Below are 17,293 nucleotides of genomic sequence, written 5' to 3'. Positions count from 1 at the left end.
AAGCCTCTTTCTTTTTTTTCTTTTCTTGCTTTCCCTCTCTTTTTTTTTTTTTTTTTTTTTTTACGTATGGTAGATTACAAAGGCAGAACAAGAATTTTCAGAACCACTCCACTATATGTGTGGACTCTGTTATTTCTTTGAGACAGGGTGTGTTTCTCTGTCTCTGCCGTTCCTTCTTTCCCCCAGTCTGTGGACAGCTTTCCTGTCCTGAGCACAGTTCTTGCTATTGGCAGAACATCACTGAAAAAGCGACATTAACTTCCTATTAAATTCGTCCTCTCTGCAGCTATGTAAAGTAGATAAGTAAGAGGAGATCTCATGTAAGCCTAACTTTGAACACCACAGGGCACAATTCTTATATCACACCATTTTTATGGTATAATTCAACAAACTAATACAGTACATTCCTTATTTTCATTGCGGTTAGTTCAGAATAGACCAAACTGGTAGGTCAAATAGACCAGACCCAGCAAACCCGAGACAAATATTGTTATTGTTCAAATATTGTTATTATATTGATCCCCAGGTTGCTTCACAAGGTGTAGCTCTTGAGGGACCAATGATGACAATGTCTGGGTTCCTTCTTCAAGTTTAGAGTTGCTTTTAACAACTCTTCTAAGGACTTCAAAATCGCCCCAGGGGCTGCTTTGTGAGCAAAGGTGTCAGAAACCAATTTACTTGTAACACAGATGAGCAGCTGTATAAAGACTTCCTCAACACATGTAATAGTCTCAGAATGAGCTGTAAGGAAATGATAGGGTAATTGCCATGGGCCGTGCTACAGGTAGCTCTCCATTTCCAAAACTTGGGATTGTCATCTTGTGCTCTCGCTGCTTTGCTGTAATGTGAAATAACGGCGTTACTGCCTGTGGAGTCTTCTGAGAGTTAAACAGAATTGGCTGGAACCTGTGAGTTTTTTTCTTTTTTACTTTGAGGCACCATCCCATTTTTTCCATTCTTTTCACTCCTTTCTGTCTTGTGGCAGTAACAGAAGTTAGGTACTTTCTCCTGATCAGTTCTGCATCTGCACTTAGAGGAGTTGGGAGAGCTTAAAGAAGCCCAAGCTAAGAGTTGTTGGGTAGCAGCAGAGGACTTTTTCTATCTTCATATGGAGACATGCCCCAGTCTGTTACAGGCCGTGCACTGGGATGGCAGTGCTGCATGAAGTTCCCAGTTTTCACTGCTGAGACCTGATATGCGAACTGGTGGGGCTGTAAGTAGTTGTGTCACCACTGAAAGCCAAGGAGGATGAGCCATTTCTCCCCTTTCTCCTTTTCATCTGTGGCTCTGGTGCTCCTCATATCCTCTTGTTGCTTTCCTTTTTAAAAGTTCCTTGTAAACTCTTTGTTTAGTTAATTTGAGTTACAGACATTCTGTGTGTCTCAGTCTCCCCTCCTTCCCCCTCAGTTTTTCCAGTTGGTAGTGACGTGACCATTTTGAATACCTTATTTTGGCTTTCTGGTGGTAGAAAGAGCAGGACTGGATAAGATGAGTCTGAGTGAAATGAGTCTCCTCAGGGCTGAGCATGACTAGAGGTCTCTTCATGAGATCAGAGAAACTGGATTAATTCATGTTTGGAAACCTGTAGTTTCTTCTGTTTCAGTTGTTCCTTTTTCTGGAGCTTGTGGAAGAATGTTGTCGTATTTGCTCTATGACTATTCAAAGAAAAATAACCTAGGTACCTTGAAAAGTCCCATTCTTGCATAACCTTTTGATTTGCACTGTCTGATTTGGGTACTCGAGAAGAGTGTCACATAAGTGTTTGACCTTGAGTTGGCTTTGGCAAACTGATTTAATTTTCATTAACCTGTTAGGTCACCAGGAAGAGTCAATAAGCTACCCTCATTCTCTTGTTCGTGAATGTCGTCTCTTTTTTAAAAAAGGATCTACTAATGTTAATTTGATAAGAGATATAAAACAGGTGGGTAGAGCCTGAGGATGCCTCGAGCCACTGCTTTTTGGTGATTTTATTCTTTGGGATTTTTCTTGATTGACATGCATGGAAAAGGACAAGAAGTGATGGCAATTCTAGTGTTTGGTCTCAGTGGATATCACCATTGATTTACAGGCAGATATCTTATTTCTATACGTGGAGTGTAGAAATCTCTGTGGAAATTTTTTCCTCTTGTCCTTACTCTGTGAATTGCAGTGTTGTGTTTCTCAGTGCCTGACCATTAGCAAGAGCACTGGAATACGCACAGCTGTGACTAATTTTATGCAGTTTTAGCTCTTCAAAGGTGCAGTGTTGCCTGCAGCTCACAAGCAAGGTAGCATCACAAGTGAAATCCGTAGTCTTGATACCATAACAGTATCTTCCATTGCTGGCAGCTGTGAAGTCTGAGCATCTGAGCAATAGCTGAACAATGTGGTTCTGTGGTTTGGAGCTTTCCCATAGTTTCAGATTTCTGTATGTCCTGCGGCTGAATTCCCACCATACATTGACTCCATATGAATAAAAGGACTCAGACACTCCACATCCCAGCCCCTGAAGAGGGGTGTCGCATCTGTCCACTCTCTGCTGTGTGGCAATGGACAGAGACACTCACGAAACTATAATTACGTTGTGACCTGATCAAAGGCTGATAGCTGGGATGTTCTAGATGACCTACTGTGTCTGTGCTGTCTTCTGTCTACTCATTATATTGATTATCTTTAATGGCATTGCCCTGTAGTTGCCTTTATTTTCATCATTGTCTTTCTGAGGGTAGAATGAGAGACCCTGTAGTCTGCCTTGAATGAAATAATCAGAGCTGCAGCAAAGATACTGCTGTGGTGTCTTTGGTAAGAGTCAGAAAAAAACCCTTTTTTGGAGAAGGTGCTAATCTCGGCATTGACAGCTTAAAAGCTCTGCTTTGAGTTGGTACTCTGAGCATATTTTGTTTTGACGCAAGAAAATAAATACATACTACTGGTGCCAGACTAAATGTTCATTTTGGCATATAGGCCTAATTTCTCCATTCCTAGACGTGACACTGCAGTAGTTCCATTAACTTTAGTGAAATGAGTTCTGATTTACACCAGTGACAGGAAGATTAAGATCAAGACATGTTTAAGCAAAGCAAGTATTCTCTTGAAGTACTGGATTAACAAGGGCACTAAACGTGAGTGTGGGAGTAATTAGGCAATAAAATGTGTTAGGCAGTGTGTTACTGGGGGATTATAACACATCTTGGGTGTTGCTGCAAGGCACCTGCTCAGAAGCTGAGTAGCTTTAATTACTTGAGGGACGCATGAGGCTGTTCCACTGTCGCTACTTCAGCAGGCTGGGAGGCAATTTGCTTTGTATGTCCCATTGCCTCAAAACAAAGAAAATGAAAATAGACAACTCTTTAAAAAGTGTTTTAGTCCATTAAGGAGAGTTCTTGAGATTTCGTAGTTTTCTCTCCTCCCCTTTTAGCAAGAAATAGACTGTTCAGATTGATCCCTTTTCAGCTCAGCTCCATGCAGGAGCTGCTTCCCATCTCTCCCAGTGGTGCACTCTTAGATGAACTTGATTCTTGTGCTTGCAAGAAGGATCTCTCAAATCTTTGTGTATTGGCTTATTAAATGTCGCAGAGGAGGGACGGGTCAGCATTTCAGAGCACTAGGCCATGACACCAGTAGTGCATCCTCCAAAGCAGAGCTAGTAGATACCCAGCTGGGCAAGCACCTCTATTGAGCTCGATTCCTTCCATCCAGCGTCTCAGTACAAGAGCTGGCTGATGCCAGTAGAAAGGGCCAGTGGCAGGGACTCATTGTCAGCCTTTGCTGTGGTGACATTTGACAATCCATCAGAAAGCTCTCCGCGTTTGTCCAGTCTGTGTAGCCATTTCACATTTTGCCAGCATGTTTTAAATCCACAAGCATTATTAACCTTTTATATGTACGTATGTATTTATTTTCAGATTAACTGGTCTCAGATTTCTTACCGCTTCCAGCCATAAACACCTCTCCTCACATGGGCTACTCCTCTTTTTTAAATTACTGGAGTAATGTCATCTTTCACAGCATTAATCACTTGGATGCATATCATTAGCATAAAACACTCTTTAGAAATAAGTTTCTAATTAAACCCCTATTTACCAGCTCTCTGCCATACAATTTTCATTCAGCCAGTTTATTTATTAGTTTTGCCATTTGGTTTCCTTGATAGCATTTGTTTTAATGTGTCCCATTCTTTCTGAATTAACTGACTTATTCTCCCTGTCTTAAAGCAACATATTTATATTGACACTTTATTAGAGAAAATTGCAACCTCTTACCAAGAGAGAACGATTACCTCTTGTATTCTTAAAGTGCATTAAATTAATTTCACAGTGTAATTGAAACCAAGGCAGAGGGCTCACTAATGGTTCCTTATCTCTTGATACTCATTTCTTCTTTCTTTAAAATGTGAATTCTTGCAAATAAAAGAATGGAACTTTAACAATCATTATGAGGTACATTTTTATTTTTTCCTTTTTTTTCTTGTGCATGCTGCCTGGGAACGATTTTGCTTGTTCTTAGCAGTAATAGGTAGGCAACAGGTGACCACGCGAAACCCGCCCAGCCTCTTGAGCACAGGTGATTATCAGTTCAGGAAAAGGAAAACTGTTCAAACTTCCAGAAGTCTGAGCAGCTTCATGACTTCCTGTGTCATATTTGGTTTGCATGGGAAAATACTTTGACAATTATTCTAACTACAGTATGAAGGGGGCACTCCTTACACTGTCAGTCCTTGTGCATTGAAGTGACTATGTGCCTGTGCAGAGGGTCATCTGGAGGTCCAGACACCACTTAACTCTGCATAGGAGCACTTGAGCATGCCTGAAGAGCCCCATAGATCCCTTGTTGGCCTTCTGCAGAGGCTATCTCCCTGAGCATGCGTGGAGATGACCTTGCATTTTTGAATTAAAGTAGCTACGGCATTTTCTGGGACTGATTATTGCACTTGTAGAGAGCTGAGTCCTGCTGTTGAGGAAATGATCGGCAGGAAAATGAAAACTAGATTCTGTCAGGCCTCTGTATAAAAACTTCTGCTGGAATCAGAGCTGTTGCAGAATCGAACCTCAGTAGCACTGTGTAAAGTCATTCACAGATCACTAGTGGGGAGGTTCAGAACTCTCAAGGGTTTTGCAGTTTCCGTCAGAATGAACTTGAAGGTCTGTGTATCATAAACTTGCCTAGTTGTGTATAACACTGGGACCAGTACCATCACTTCACAACAGAAAATTTAAATATAGAGAGGAAATCCTCTCAACTTGTGGAAATAGTTTCTTCTACTTTAGCCTGTTGTGCACAGAACGACTTATTGGGATGTAACAGAGTTATATGTGATTAATACAAAAGGGAGGGGAAAGGAGGGCTGGTTTCTTAGTTTTGGGATGGATTAAATTTTTGTAGGAATGTTCCTCTTCCAGTGCTCCTGCATGGTTATATTCCTGTCTAGCTATGCCTTCCTCACCTAGGAATTATTTTAGCTACACATACAGGGGCAAAAAGATACTGGGATTACTGTGAAGTTCAAATGCCTTTCAGATTGAGAGAAATGCTCCTGCTTTTTTGTAGTGCATCAGCACTGAAAAAGAGAACTTCCTGGGAGATGAGTGCTTAACAACCTTGAGACCTCAGAAATGAACCTGGGTCTGAAAGGTGATGAGTGAAATCATAGAGGGGAGACTGCAAAAAAACAGTGGAAAATGAGGAGGAAAAAAATTCCTACTGTTTACACACAGGTTTGCTGCATATGAAAACTGTTCATTTAATAGGCCTTGCTCCCTCAAATTAATTTAAGAGGGCTCTGTTGTTTTCTGAAATATATTCTGGTTTTGTAGACAGATAACGTATTTTTTAAACAGATCTAATCCCACTTCAAATCTGTTTGTTATTGCATTTTGTCTTCTGATACACTGGAATGTTATTCCTTTGACAGGTTTATTCTGTTTTGTGCTATTTATTTCAGAGGGTTTTATCACAATTTTTAAGTTGAATGCATGAAAATGGTGTGGTTTTTTTCTTTTTTGTTTTGTTCCACTGAACAAATCTCTGCCTCCTAAAAGTTATTTTTTAGCACAAGTTTGTGTATCACCATAATTAATTGTTAATAACAGACACACGTTGCTTTTACTGAAAAATACTCTCCACTGAGAAGACAACTCAAACTTCCTAACATGTAAATGCCCACTTAACCCAGTGAGCATCTTTATTTTCACTGAATTTGTTACCAAGACTTACTTAGAGGGATTTAAAATGTTGACTTTAGGGGCCTCCTTAACCCAGGGAGCTAATGAACCAACTTTGAAATAGTGAAGTACCTGATGGAAGACTGGATGAGGCCACAAGTGAACTGTGTTTGATAACCTCAGCCCAGTTTCTAGAGGACATTGTCTGCTCCAGAGCTCTGCTGTGCTGACAGACCCTAATCTTGGGCTCCCCAATTTAAATAAGCAGTGGGAGGGGAGAGGCTGGCAGAGGCATGACGTTTAAAGTGGAATTTGGCATAGATCAGCAACAGTAGACTGAAAATATCACCTAATTCAAAGCATCCACTGCTGGAATACACTGGGTCGCTTCTGAAAAGAAGGGTCTTTAGAAAAAGCAGAATAAAATGGATTATTGCTGTGTAAGCCAAGTCCTTCTGGAATCAAAGCAGACATAGATTTACCTGGAGTACTCTGGAGGCTGTTGTCCCCTTGCAAGACCCGGCTGGTGTGAAAGGATGCTGTTGGCCATGTGTTGTGCCTGTGGCTGGTAGGTTGTGTAATCAGCTTTGTTTGCAGATGAACTGGTAGCCAGGCAAAGGAGGGGGAAAGAAAAAAGGCAGTAGTTGGACATTAAAGCCAGAAGTGAAGTCAAATCAGAAAGGATTTGTTTGCTTTATTTAGTTTTAACGCAAGGAGCAATGCATGATGACTCGCCTGTGAAATTCAGAGTTGGTTTTTTCCCTTCTCTTCTGGTTGAAGGTTTGTCGGAAGAACTGTCTGAATGACCCCTGAAGCCTTCTGCACAGGGGCTGAGAGATGGGGCAGAGGAGGGGGCAGTGCAGGTGAAGAAGCAGGAGGACAGCAGTGTTGCATGTTCCTATCCTTCATACGCTTACACCTACTTACTTGGGTAGTCAGTATTTCTTCTCCGTTTCATGATATCTGGAGATGCTTTCTAAGGTGTATCAGGTCAGGTACTGTGCATCACTTTAAAAGGTTTTCATAAATTATCACTGTCAATGTCCTTAAACAGCACTTCCAAAGGCATGACAAACGCAACGCTATTATAAATACACTATGCCTCTGTTTCCTTAAATAGATTTTTCAATGAGCCAATGTTCAGAAACATGGGTGTTACTAATGCATTAGCCTCTCAGTTTCTTACAGGAACTGGGCATATAAAAAAACTGTACGGTAGCTTTAGGATATGTGACAATGCCACAAGGAGGTAGGTATGAAAGAGACTGTTTCATAATTCCACTGTAGCAGAAAAGAAAAATCTTCATTCAAGACATGCCTGAAAGTGCTGCTTCAACTTGGCAAAGTACAGAAAGTTTCCCAGTATTTTATGCAGCACACGTAGAGCGTGTATGCACAGACTCCCTAATGCAGTTGGCCATATGACTCCCTTTTTACTGTAAAATGGTGAATATCCTCCTTTGCATGCTGCTCAGCCAGCTCGAGGGTGAAGTCTTATCGGGCATGGTTTTTGTAGGCCACCATGGTACTTAAAGCACCTTTGACCAGCCGGGCTTGGAAAGTGGCCTTATTTCAGTATTCATTTTATAGCCACCTCTGGACTTTGCTCACTGGTTTTGTAATTTCTGCAGGTGGTGTGTCTGTGGATTTTTAATGATAACCATGATGAGAGCAGAGTAACTGCTTAGCGGGGACTGGCTGGTGCAAAGGTTAATTAGTTTTTGTTCGTAGGGGCAACAAGTCTATTATACATCCATAGCATTGTCGTGCACTGTAAAGTTTTTGCCTGTATCAGTCCAAAGATTGATCTCCCTGTGTCTGTTTAAGACCATACAAAAATTAAGTCACATCTGTAAATTTGAACTTGTGATAATGGGAATTTTACTTGTTTTCCATTTTTATAATTTCAAGCTAGTTTCTAGCTTTGCGAAAGTGGAGAGTTAAAATGAAACCATGCTATCACCCTCTGAACCATTGCATCACTTGTAGGCATCACAACAGCTGCTCTTTATCTGAGCTCTTCTTTCAAGTAAACGTAATAACCTTTCTCATTCTTGGAGGCCATATATCTGCCTTTAGCACAAATTAAGTGCTTCTGTTCTGAAGAGAGGAAGAAAAACAGGAGGAGAAAAGAAAAGCCTTTGTGGTGGATTTGCCTGGAATCTCCAGAATCAATTATTCTCTTACTGCTATTTTTTAATTCTCACTCAGTTTAGTAATGCTAATCTTGATTCCTTGCTGTGTGTTTACTCTCATCCTCCTACAGATTCAACCTGTATGCCTGATAATCCCTCATATAAATTCTGGTCTGTCTTTCTTTCCAGGACTGCTTTGTTTTGCTGCTCTCTCCGCTTATAATATGGTTGAAAGCTTTTGGCTCTCATCATTCTTTCCATTCCTTTTGAGCTTTTTTAAGGAAATGAGAATGTCTCATTGTAGTCTTAAGCCTGTGCTGTTTGCAGTCTGCAATAACTGGAGGCGGAAAATTGGTGTAGTGACGTTATGTTTAGTGATACTATTGGTGGTATTCATTCTTTTAATGAATTACAACAAAGAAATAACCAAAGTGGAATCTGTCTTTCAGATTTGGTGAGCTGTTCCACTTTGTTGGCTTATGCAGAAGCACTGGCATCGTGCGTAGCTTTTTTTAGGCCCAGTGCTCTGGTATACAGTGCTGAAGGTTGCAAACTAGTGTGTCTTCCACAACCCATGCATGCAGCCAGCTGATGCACAGGGCTGTTGCTGGGTAGTGCTGGCTAGCCAGTATTCCGGATCAAGATGTAAAGCAGTGCCCTTCCACCCTTATCTCAACGTTATCATTCTTAGAGGTACCTGTCTGCCCTTGTGTTTGTGTATCAGAGGCTATGTTTCAGAAGTATAGATATAATCAGGATCCGAAAACATTTCTACATGTAGAGATGCTTTAATAATTTGTAGGCCACTCGCATAGAAAGCACCATAAGAACAAAAAAAAAAAAAAAGGAAATCATGTTTACAAGTGATTTGAGAATAACTGTCTTTTGAAAATAAGCCTCTAGGTCTATTAGGAAATTTTACATTCAGCATGCTGCCTGGCCATTATGTGCTACAAAGAAATTACTCTGAGCAGCTTATTTTAACTCATAATGACTTGGAACCCATTATTTTTCATTAATTTTTCTGGGTTAAATAATGCATTGAAGTTATTTTTCTGATTGGTTTTTGTTTCAAGAGTGACTTTCTACCTTAAAGGAGTTACATTCTTGGGTGTTAAAAATCTGAAGCCAAACCTAGTCTTTGCCCAGCTGACTTGTCCACTTCTGGGTTTTTCCTGTCATCTGGCCATGGCTGAACCTCCCATTACTTGTGTTGCCTGTCTCATTTTGTCCCTCCCTCATTTACACTTTCACTGCCTTTTTCTTGCCCCCAGGTGTTTGACCCAGCTGTTCTTAGAGCCATTTTGGTTGCTCTCTCTTCTCCTCCTGTTGTGGTATCAGATGCTCTTTCCCCTGTGCAGTGGTACATCTGCTGATGATTGTGGGTACCACTTCCATCGCAGGACTTTCTTCTTTATGCCTCGTCAGTTGGAAATCTCACATAAATACCCATCTTTTTCTCCTGGCTATGACTCTTTTGAATTCTTTTTCCTGTCAGTTACATTTTTTTAATGCAGTATTGAAATTGCTGGTTTAAATAAAGAACATTCCAAATTACAGTTTGTGAAACAGGTTTTATAGAAGAAACTTGTATTATCAGTCCTGCTTAGTTACATGTACTCAATAATCATTCTTTCCTGGATGTTCTTCAGTGTGCCGCCTCCACAGAAAAGGTCACTTTATATCTGGTGGCTTATTGTTTTCAAATAATATATCTGTGCATAAATTGCTGGGTGAAAGATTGCCATGCTATCTTTCACTTAGCTGCCGTTGCTGTTTCTCCCTCCATCCCTCCCTCCCCCGTCTGTGAGAGGTTGCGTGGTCTGATGGAATTACCACAGGGTGTCAGTCCAGGAAAGTCAGTCCCCAGCTCTGCTGCTGGGTGCCTATGATGCCAAAGGCATATCCTTAATCTTTCCAGATCTATAAAGTAAATAACATAATTTATTACTTACCTTGCATGAACATTAAGAGGATTTAAAGTACATATGAATATTGCTCTAGGAGTGTATAGTGCTATGTATGAGTGCTTGCTGGTAAGTGGATGATTTTTCACTTTCTTAGTGTTTAGAGAAGGTTCTCCTCTTTAGTTATGACTGGCAAAAACTTGAGTTTAGGCTGTTGGAATCGCTTACAAACTATCTCCCAGCTCAAAGTAGCTAAACATGTCATCTCTTCCTTGTGGACAGAAACACTTTCAGCTGAAGAGATCTTCTGAAAGACTTAACTCTGGGATACAAACGGCAGCCCTCTATACTGAAATTAATTTGGGATTTCAGAACTCTTGCCCTTAAGTTATCAGCCACTGCAGGGCCAGTTTTAACCATGGTCTGAAGCAAGGAGGAATTGAAAATGTTGAAAGCCACAAGGAGCTGCCACAATATGAAACCATGCTTCCAGTAGTTGCACCTTACTGAACTAGTCTGGGCTTTAGGTATCTATGAATCCACAGCAGGATAGCCGGATTAGACCTTGTGTGCCTGCATGTGTGTTACAAAAAAACCCCATCAGTGCTTGATGGTCCACAAACCTGACTTCTCGTGGGCTGATGAGGCAGGCGACTCTGGGAAAGAACCCATTTGCCGCTGCTTTGCTCACTTTGCATCTCTGCAGCATCACCAGAACACCATCTCCTATGAATGTGCTGCCTGTAATGTGTTTTGTCTCACTGCAAGATGCTGGATCTCTGGGAGTCTTGAAAGGGTTGAAAAAGCAAAGTAAATTAGGTTGCTGGGAAAGGACTAAAATTTGAAATAGCTATGAATGGAACATGGAGTGCTGGGTGAGCACCGATGCCTGTGAAAGTCAGATTCATGCCACTGGTCAAGCTTCTGCGAAAGTGCGTTTTGTACAGTACATAAATGTGTATCTCTGAGTTGCCTGGTCTAGTAGATAATGCAGAGATAGGGAGTCAAGGGACCTACAGTCTTTGCTTTCTGGCACTGTCTTCTGTCATTTGCCTTCCTTATTAAGTAAGTAAGCTTAGGGCAGAAAATTGTCCTACTTCATGTTAGTACAGTGTAATGGGGTCCTGGCCTTAGCGGGGGCTCTGGGTGCCACTGAAATACACACAGTAATAACAGTGGTGACCTGTTCTATATCCTATTATTCCAGTATCCAACTTCAGTTATGAGGAGCAATTTATTCCACAAAATGTGGTGGAAGTAACCACTAGAATATATGGTTATAGTTTAGTTTCTTTCCCTTTTAGTGTCAGTAGTATATAAACATTGTTTTTCAGAAAGGAAAGGATGGGCCCTCAAGTACAGTAGTGCAGAGCTTTCCAAGTGTGTTTAAAGACATTTGTATGAAATGGCCATCTGGGCAGTTTTTATGGGCTTTTGTGCTCAGAGGGTTTCAGATATGCCTGCATGCTGGTAGAGAAGCAAAACAGGAGCAGCAGAAGTCATCTTCTGCCACAACAGAAGTGTTCTCCTTACCTACAGCTGGTGGTGGTGCAGGTGGAAGTGTAAGCAACCATAGTAGATTTAAGCATCTACAAGGAAAATACACTAGAACAGAAGAAAAACAAGGGACTTTTGCGGTAATGTTTCATTGCAAAGCTTTAAGAACCCAAGACCCAGGAATTTACCGATACTGTCATATTATCAATTCCTAGGCACTATTAGCTGAGACAACTTACAAATGGTTGGACTAGTAGCCTAAAGGAATTGTTGGCCTTTGCCAAGATAGATAGAAAGAGTTACATAGAAGATTCAAGTGAATCAGTCACCACAGTGTGTAGGTGTCAGGATGGATAATAAGCTTTAATTCTCTGTTTAGAACTGCAGTAGCCTACAATGGGATAAGGAATATCGAATAAAAATACACTGACCACGCATTGCCTGTAGTAACAAGCAACAGCCTGGCAAAATCAAACCGATCTAGGGGATTAGAGGATGGAGTTGACAGCACATCCTCATTTTTTTTTAATGTGGCTCGCAATTCATGAGGGTATTCACATGATACAAAAATGAGGGGGGTCTGACTGTGCTGTTTGTGGTAGAAAACCATTCTCCAACACCTACTATTTAGGGTCATAGGAGTAACTGCAACTCAAGTGAAGGATAATTTGGAGTACTTCTGAGTTTCACTTCAAGCAAATAGAGTTTTAGCCATTGTCAGGGAAAAATTGTACCTTTATCATTTACTTTGTTGTGTGATAGTGTCAGGATTGCCTGTATGATGGTATATAGCTCACCTCTTGGTCAGATTTGCTCCAAGATTGTAAGAGATGTTGTCAAATAAAGATGGTAATATGTAACTGATACGTTATTTTATTTTCATGCTCAGGAGTCCCATTAATGCATTTCAGACATATGAGCACAGAAGTTACCAGTGAACTCTTAACTGAATGGGAAAATTGGTGGATACAGCAGAGCAGTAGAGTTGTCAGGGACAAAAAGCTGAAAATTACATGTGTGTTTGAAACAGCCGGCATTTTTGCTTGCTAAATATTGTGTTTTGCTGTGGCAAAATAGATTAACGGCTTAGCTGTAGGAAAAGAGAAATCATACTTTTATCACTGCGTGTGGTGAATTTTCTTGTTTTGCATTTACTGTGTTATTGTTCTATATATACCCTTCAAGATATGATGAGAGGAGAATATAACATTTTCTCCTAGATCACATCCTCATCTCTGGAAGTCCATCAGCTAAGGCCCTATTCAGAACATATCAGAAAGCCCTGTATTCAGTTATATGGTTTGATCATGGTAACCATTAGGACTCATCCTTGCAGACAGAGATCTTTTAAAGCATATGCAGTCTAACATGTGGCAAATGGGCAAAAGAATAACCCAGTGAGGCTTTCTACTGTCTTGCCAACATATGGACTTGATTGAATATTGTCTCCCCAAGCTATTGACTTCATGAACAGAAGCTTTTCCTGAAGGACAGCAACACACAGTTGTTAAAAGAGCAAAACATTATGGTCTTCTGATGATAGCACTCTGTTTTCATCTTTGATTCCCCTTTCCTACTGTGTTTAAGCTGTAGAGGAAGACTTGACTGGCTTGAACAGCAAAGGTGAAACCCAAGATAAGATTGTGATCTCATGTAACATAAATCTATTTAACTTCATTAAATGCAATGGTGATATTTTTAGGATTAGTTAAGTATATCAGAAATATAATAAAGATAGGCTTATTTAATCTTTAGAGTAGCCACAACTCAAATCTTGTGGGGCTTTCTAAATCAAGCTCAGTGGTTTAAGCTGTATCTGGAAAAATTCTGCACAGCAAGTAAAGTCAGGAGAGCTAAGGTGTATCATAAGCACTGTACAAATAGTCCCAGCAACAAGGGAGAAGGTAGCATTCTGCAATGGCCTCAGTTATTGCAGGTGCAAAAGACTCTTAAAGTCAGATCACGGCAAGGAATCATCACAGAATGGTTTGGGCTGGAAGGGACCTTAAAGATCATCCAGTTCCAACCCCCCTGCCATGGGCAGGGACACCTTCCACTAGCCCAGGTTGCCCAAAGCCCCGTCCAACCTGGCCTTGAACCCTTCCAGGGAGGGGGCAGCCACAGCATCTCTGGGCAGCCTGTGCCAGTGCCTCACCACCCTCACAGGAAAGAATTTCTTCCTTTTATCTAATCTGAATCTACCCTCTTTCAGTTTAACACCGTTACCCCTCATCCTATCCCTACACCCCCTAATAAAAAGTCCCTCCCCACCTTTCCTGTAGCCCCTTTAAGTCCTGGGAGGCTACTCTAAGGTCTCCCTGGAGCCTTCTCTTCTCCAGCTGAACACCACCAACTCTCTCAGCCTGTCCTCACAGGGGAGGTGCTTTGTGACCCTCCTTTGCACCTGCTTGAGCAGGTCCATGTCCTTCTGATGCTGGGAGTCCCAGAGCTGGACAGAGCTCTGTGTAGAGAAGTAAACGAAGAAATACTGTGCAAATAATGTTCCTCAATATGTGGGGTTTTTTTTTAAGTTCATAGGCTTTACTCTTAAAAACCCAAAACTTTCAGATAGAAATTCTGTTGTCTTGCTGGGGCTGCAGAAGAGCTCATGCATGGAGCACATTAGATGATGCAGAGGGTGCTCTGTGCATTGGATTAATGCTTGTTACATGCATAATTGTAACCGTATGTTTCCAAAGCCTAGGCCTCCAGTACAATGAGAAATAAAAATGTGTTCTGATTTTAGAAGGAAAAAAGTTTCTGCAAGTAGTATTATGGGATATTTTATTGCAAACTTTTACATTCATTATTTCGATGAGTAAGGATTGCACCTCCACTTAAGCTATTTGAGATGAAAATTATAACTGCTATTAATTCTCCTGCTTCTGGGTGTATGCTGAGTGCTTCAGAAGAGTAAATTCCCCATTACGGTATAATATGGTAAAATATTAGTCAGTTACATTACACTGGGATTTTACACCCTATTACTGCTCTGAATTATCTGTCATTAGCTCTTATTAAAGGCAGATTTGGTTAGATGGACAGTTGTCTGTTGCAATTTGATAGCAAATATGTTGTTAGGCTTTCAAATGAATATTTGAAGTGGATCACTGCACGATTTTTCTACAAATTCTCTTTTTTATCTCCTCCTTCCTCTGCCTGAATCTTTTAAGGAGCTTCCACCCAGAATTCCAATGCAGTGGAACCAGAAAAACAAGTTGACAGCACGGTGAAAATGGCTGGAGTTATAGCTGGTCTGTTGATGTTTGTTATTATCCTCTTGGGAGCAATGCTTACCATCAAGAGAAGGTAAGTTTCTGCTTTGCTTCCATCTTTGACCTTCTGGCTACAGTGTTATTATTTCAAAAAGAAGAATGAAATTGGTAGAGAGAAAACATTCCATTTGTGTTACAGAGGGCAGCAGGTAATACCTATTAACGGAACGCTATCACTAAGAAGTTGAGGTGCCTGTTCTGGCAGATACTATATGAGCAACAAAAGAATGGTTGTTACTGCAAGGAGTTAATGATAAATAAATGATAATTAATAAGAAGGGATAGCTCATGGAGAAGTACAAAGTGATAATGAGGCAATGGAAGTAGGAATGTGAGCCTGTGCAGGTAGCACAACAGTGGTCTAATAGAAGATAAGAATTCTTTCTTAAGAGTCAAGAAAAAGAACGTCTTAAAATAATGTGATCATTGAGGAGACATACTTTCACACAGCAATTTCTTTGCAACCAGTGTTCAGCTGGAATATTACATCTTGCTGAGGGTTAGAATCTTTCCAAGAATTAGCTTTAGTTTACAGGGGAATGAAGCTTGGACAAATCATGTATGGTAATGAAATTTGTTCAAACCGTTTATTTTGTGTGATTTTTTTTTTTGGACCATTTGCACTTACACTTTGAAGAAGACTCTTGTTGTTTCTACTATTTTAAGAGCTCCATATTTACAGTGTAATATACTGATTCAGAAAACCACTTAGGCAAGAGATTTTTTTGAGAAGAGGATGCATTTTGTATCTATTTTTACCAGTCACGTGTCTGAAGTGAACCCTACTTTTCAGCAGAAATTTGATCCTGATTGAAACAGGAGCTAGGTAGCCCGGCAGCCCCTTGTCTAGGGTACAGGTAGTATGACAAGTGAGAGCCTTGGTGATTTGACTTGGTCTGTTGCAGGGTATGCAGCTTTTCAAAGCAAAGTTCTGTTCCTTTGAGATCTCTTATCTCTATGACAAACAGTCACACATCTCCCAAAAATAAGAGCAGCAGTTAAATCTAGATATGATCTCCTCTATCTTAATCTGGAGCACACAGGCAAATGGAATAGCTCTGTGCTACAGATGCTTGAGTGCAGGGCAGAAGGACCTTGAGAGGATGGAGAAATGGGCTGATGGGGACCTCATGAAATTTAGCAAAGGCAGAGTCCTGCATCTGGGATGGAGTAACCCCATGCAACAGTACAGGCAGGTTTGCAGAGAAGGACCTGGAGGTCTTGGTGGACAAGTGGAACACAAGTCAGCAATGTGCCCTTGCAGCAAAGATCAACTGCATCTGGGGCAGTGTGGTTAGAGCGTAGCCAGCAGGTTGAGGCAAGTGATTATTCCCTTCTGTTTGCCATTGGTGAGATTGCTCTGGGCGTACTGTGTCCAGTCAGGGGATCCTCAGTACAAGAAAGGCACTGATATATTAGAGCAAGTCCAGAGGAGGGTTAGCAAGATGGTTTAGAGGTAGAGAATCTCCATTCTTGGATAAATTAAAAACTTGACTTGGACAAGGCCCTGAAGGATTTTCTGCAAGTGAAACTGGTTTAAGCAGGAGGTTGGACTACGTGTCCTTTGATTAAGCCTTTCCAAATGAGGTAATTCTACAAAACTGATCGCATATGTACTGACTACTGTGAAATCCTATTGAATTAACTGAAGATGTGGGCAATCTAGATTTTTAATCCAACTTCTGTTGTTTGTAAAAATTTCAGATTTTGTGGACAAATGTGTATGTGTTTTAGTCACATGTACTGCAGTTTTGTTCAATGTTAAGCCCAAGCAGTATAGATGTTGCTGATTCCAGTCCCCTGGGAGCTTTTCAGTTCAGAAGCAGAAAAAAATCAGATGCCTCCAATGAAAAACAGAAAAAGGGTTTCAGCAAAAATAGAGTTGGGTTTCTGGTTTGGTTAATGCCCAGCCCTCATCCATTCCTGTTACCTTCCTAAAAGTTATTTAAGAAAAGCTTTTATTTTCAGCTTGAAAGATAAAACTTATAAGGAAAGCTGTCAGAGCAATGCCCCATCTGAACATCCTGGTGTATTTCACAAGCTACTAAAAGTTGATAGCATTTCTCTCCCATAATGTATTATTATTATAAATCATGTATATTGCTGGGCAGAAAAGAAACAATGTTTTTTCATGATGACAAGGAATTTCTTATTTGAGGAGAGTTTTTCTGTGGTATAGACTGCCAACAACTAAGTCAGAAAGGTAAGGATATTCTTATGAGACAATATACTTTAAATATTAAGGAGGTAGTACTCATAAGCTCTGTATTTTCTCAAATATGGAGTTAAAAGCACAAAATGGGAGAAACTTGGATGATTAGACAGTTTGTCATTGTATG

At 40.6% G+C, this 17,293-nt stretch overlaps 1 protein-coding gene across 9 annotated transcripts in view; it reads left to right on the top strand.

The window, feature by feature from the left end:
- PTPRT (protein tyrosine phosphatase receptor type T) overlaps window positions 1-17,293 on the top strand; it is a 474,436-nt gene that overhangs the window by 381,585 nt on the left and 75,558 nt on the right. For all 9 annotated transcript variants that reach the window (XR_012625516.1, XR_012625514.1, XR_012625515.1 and 6 more), the window contains exon 14: window positions 14,853-14,988. Coding sequence is in view for 6 of the 9 variants with exons in the window: in XM_074843013.1 (XP_074699114.1) it covers window positions 14,853-14,988 (136 nt within the window). In the remaining 3 variants the exon portion in view is untranslated. The remainder of the gene's footprint in view (window positions 1-14,852; window positions 14,989-17,293) is intronic.

This window comes from Strix aluco, chromosome 17, assembly GCF_031877795.1.
Source record: "Strix aluco isolate bStrAlu1 chromosome 17, bStrAlu1.hap1, whole genome shotgun sequence".
Lineage (NCBI taxonomy): Eukaryota > Metazoa > Chordata > Aves > Strigiformes > Strigidae > Strix > Strix aluco.
This window is presented reverse-complemented; position numbering and strand designations above follow the sequence as displayed.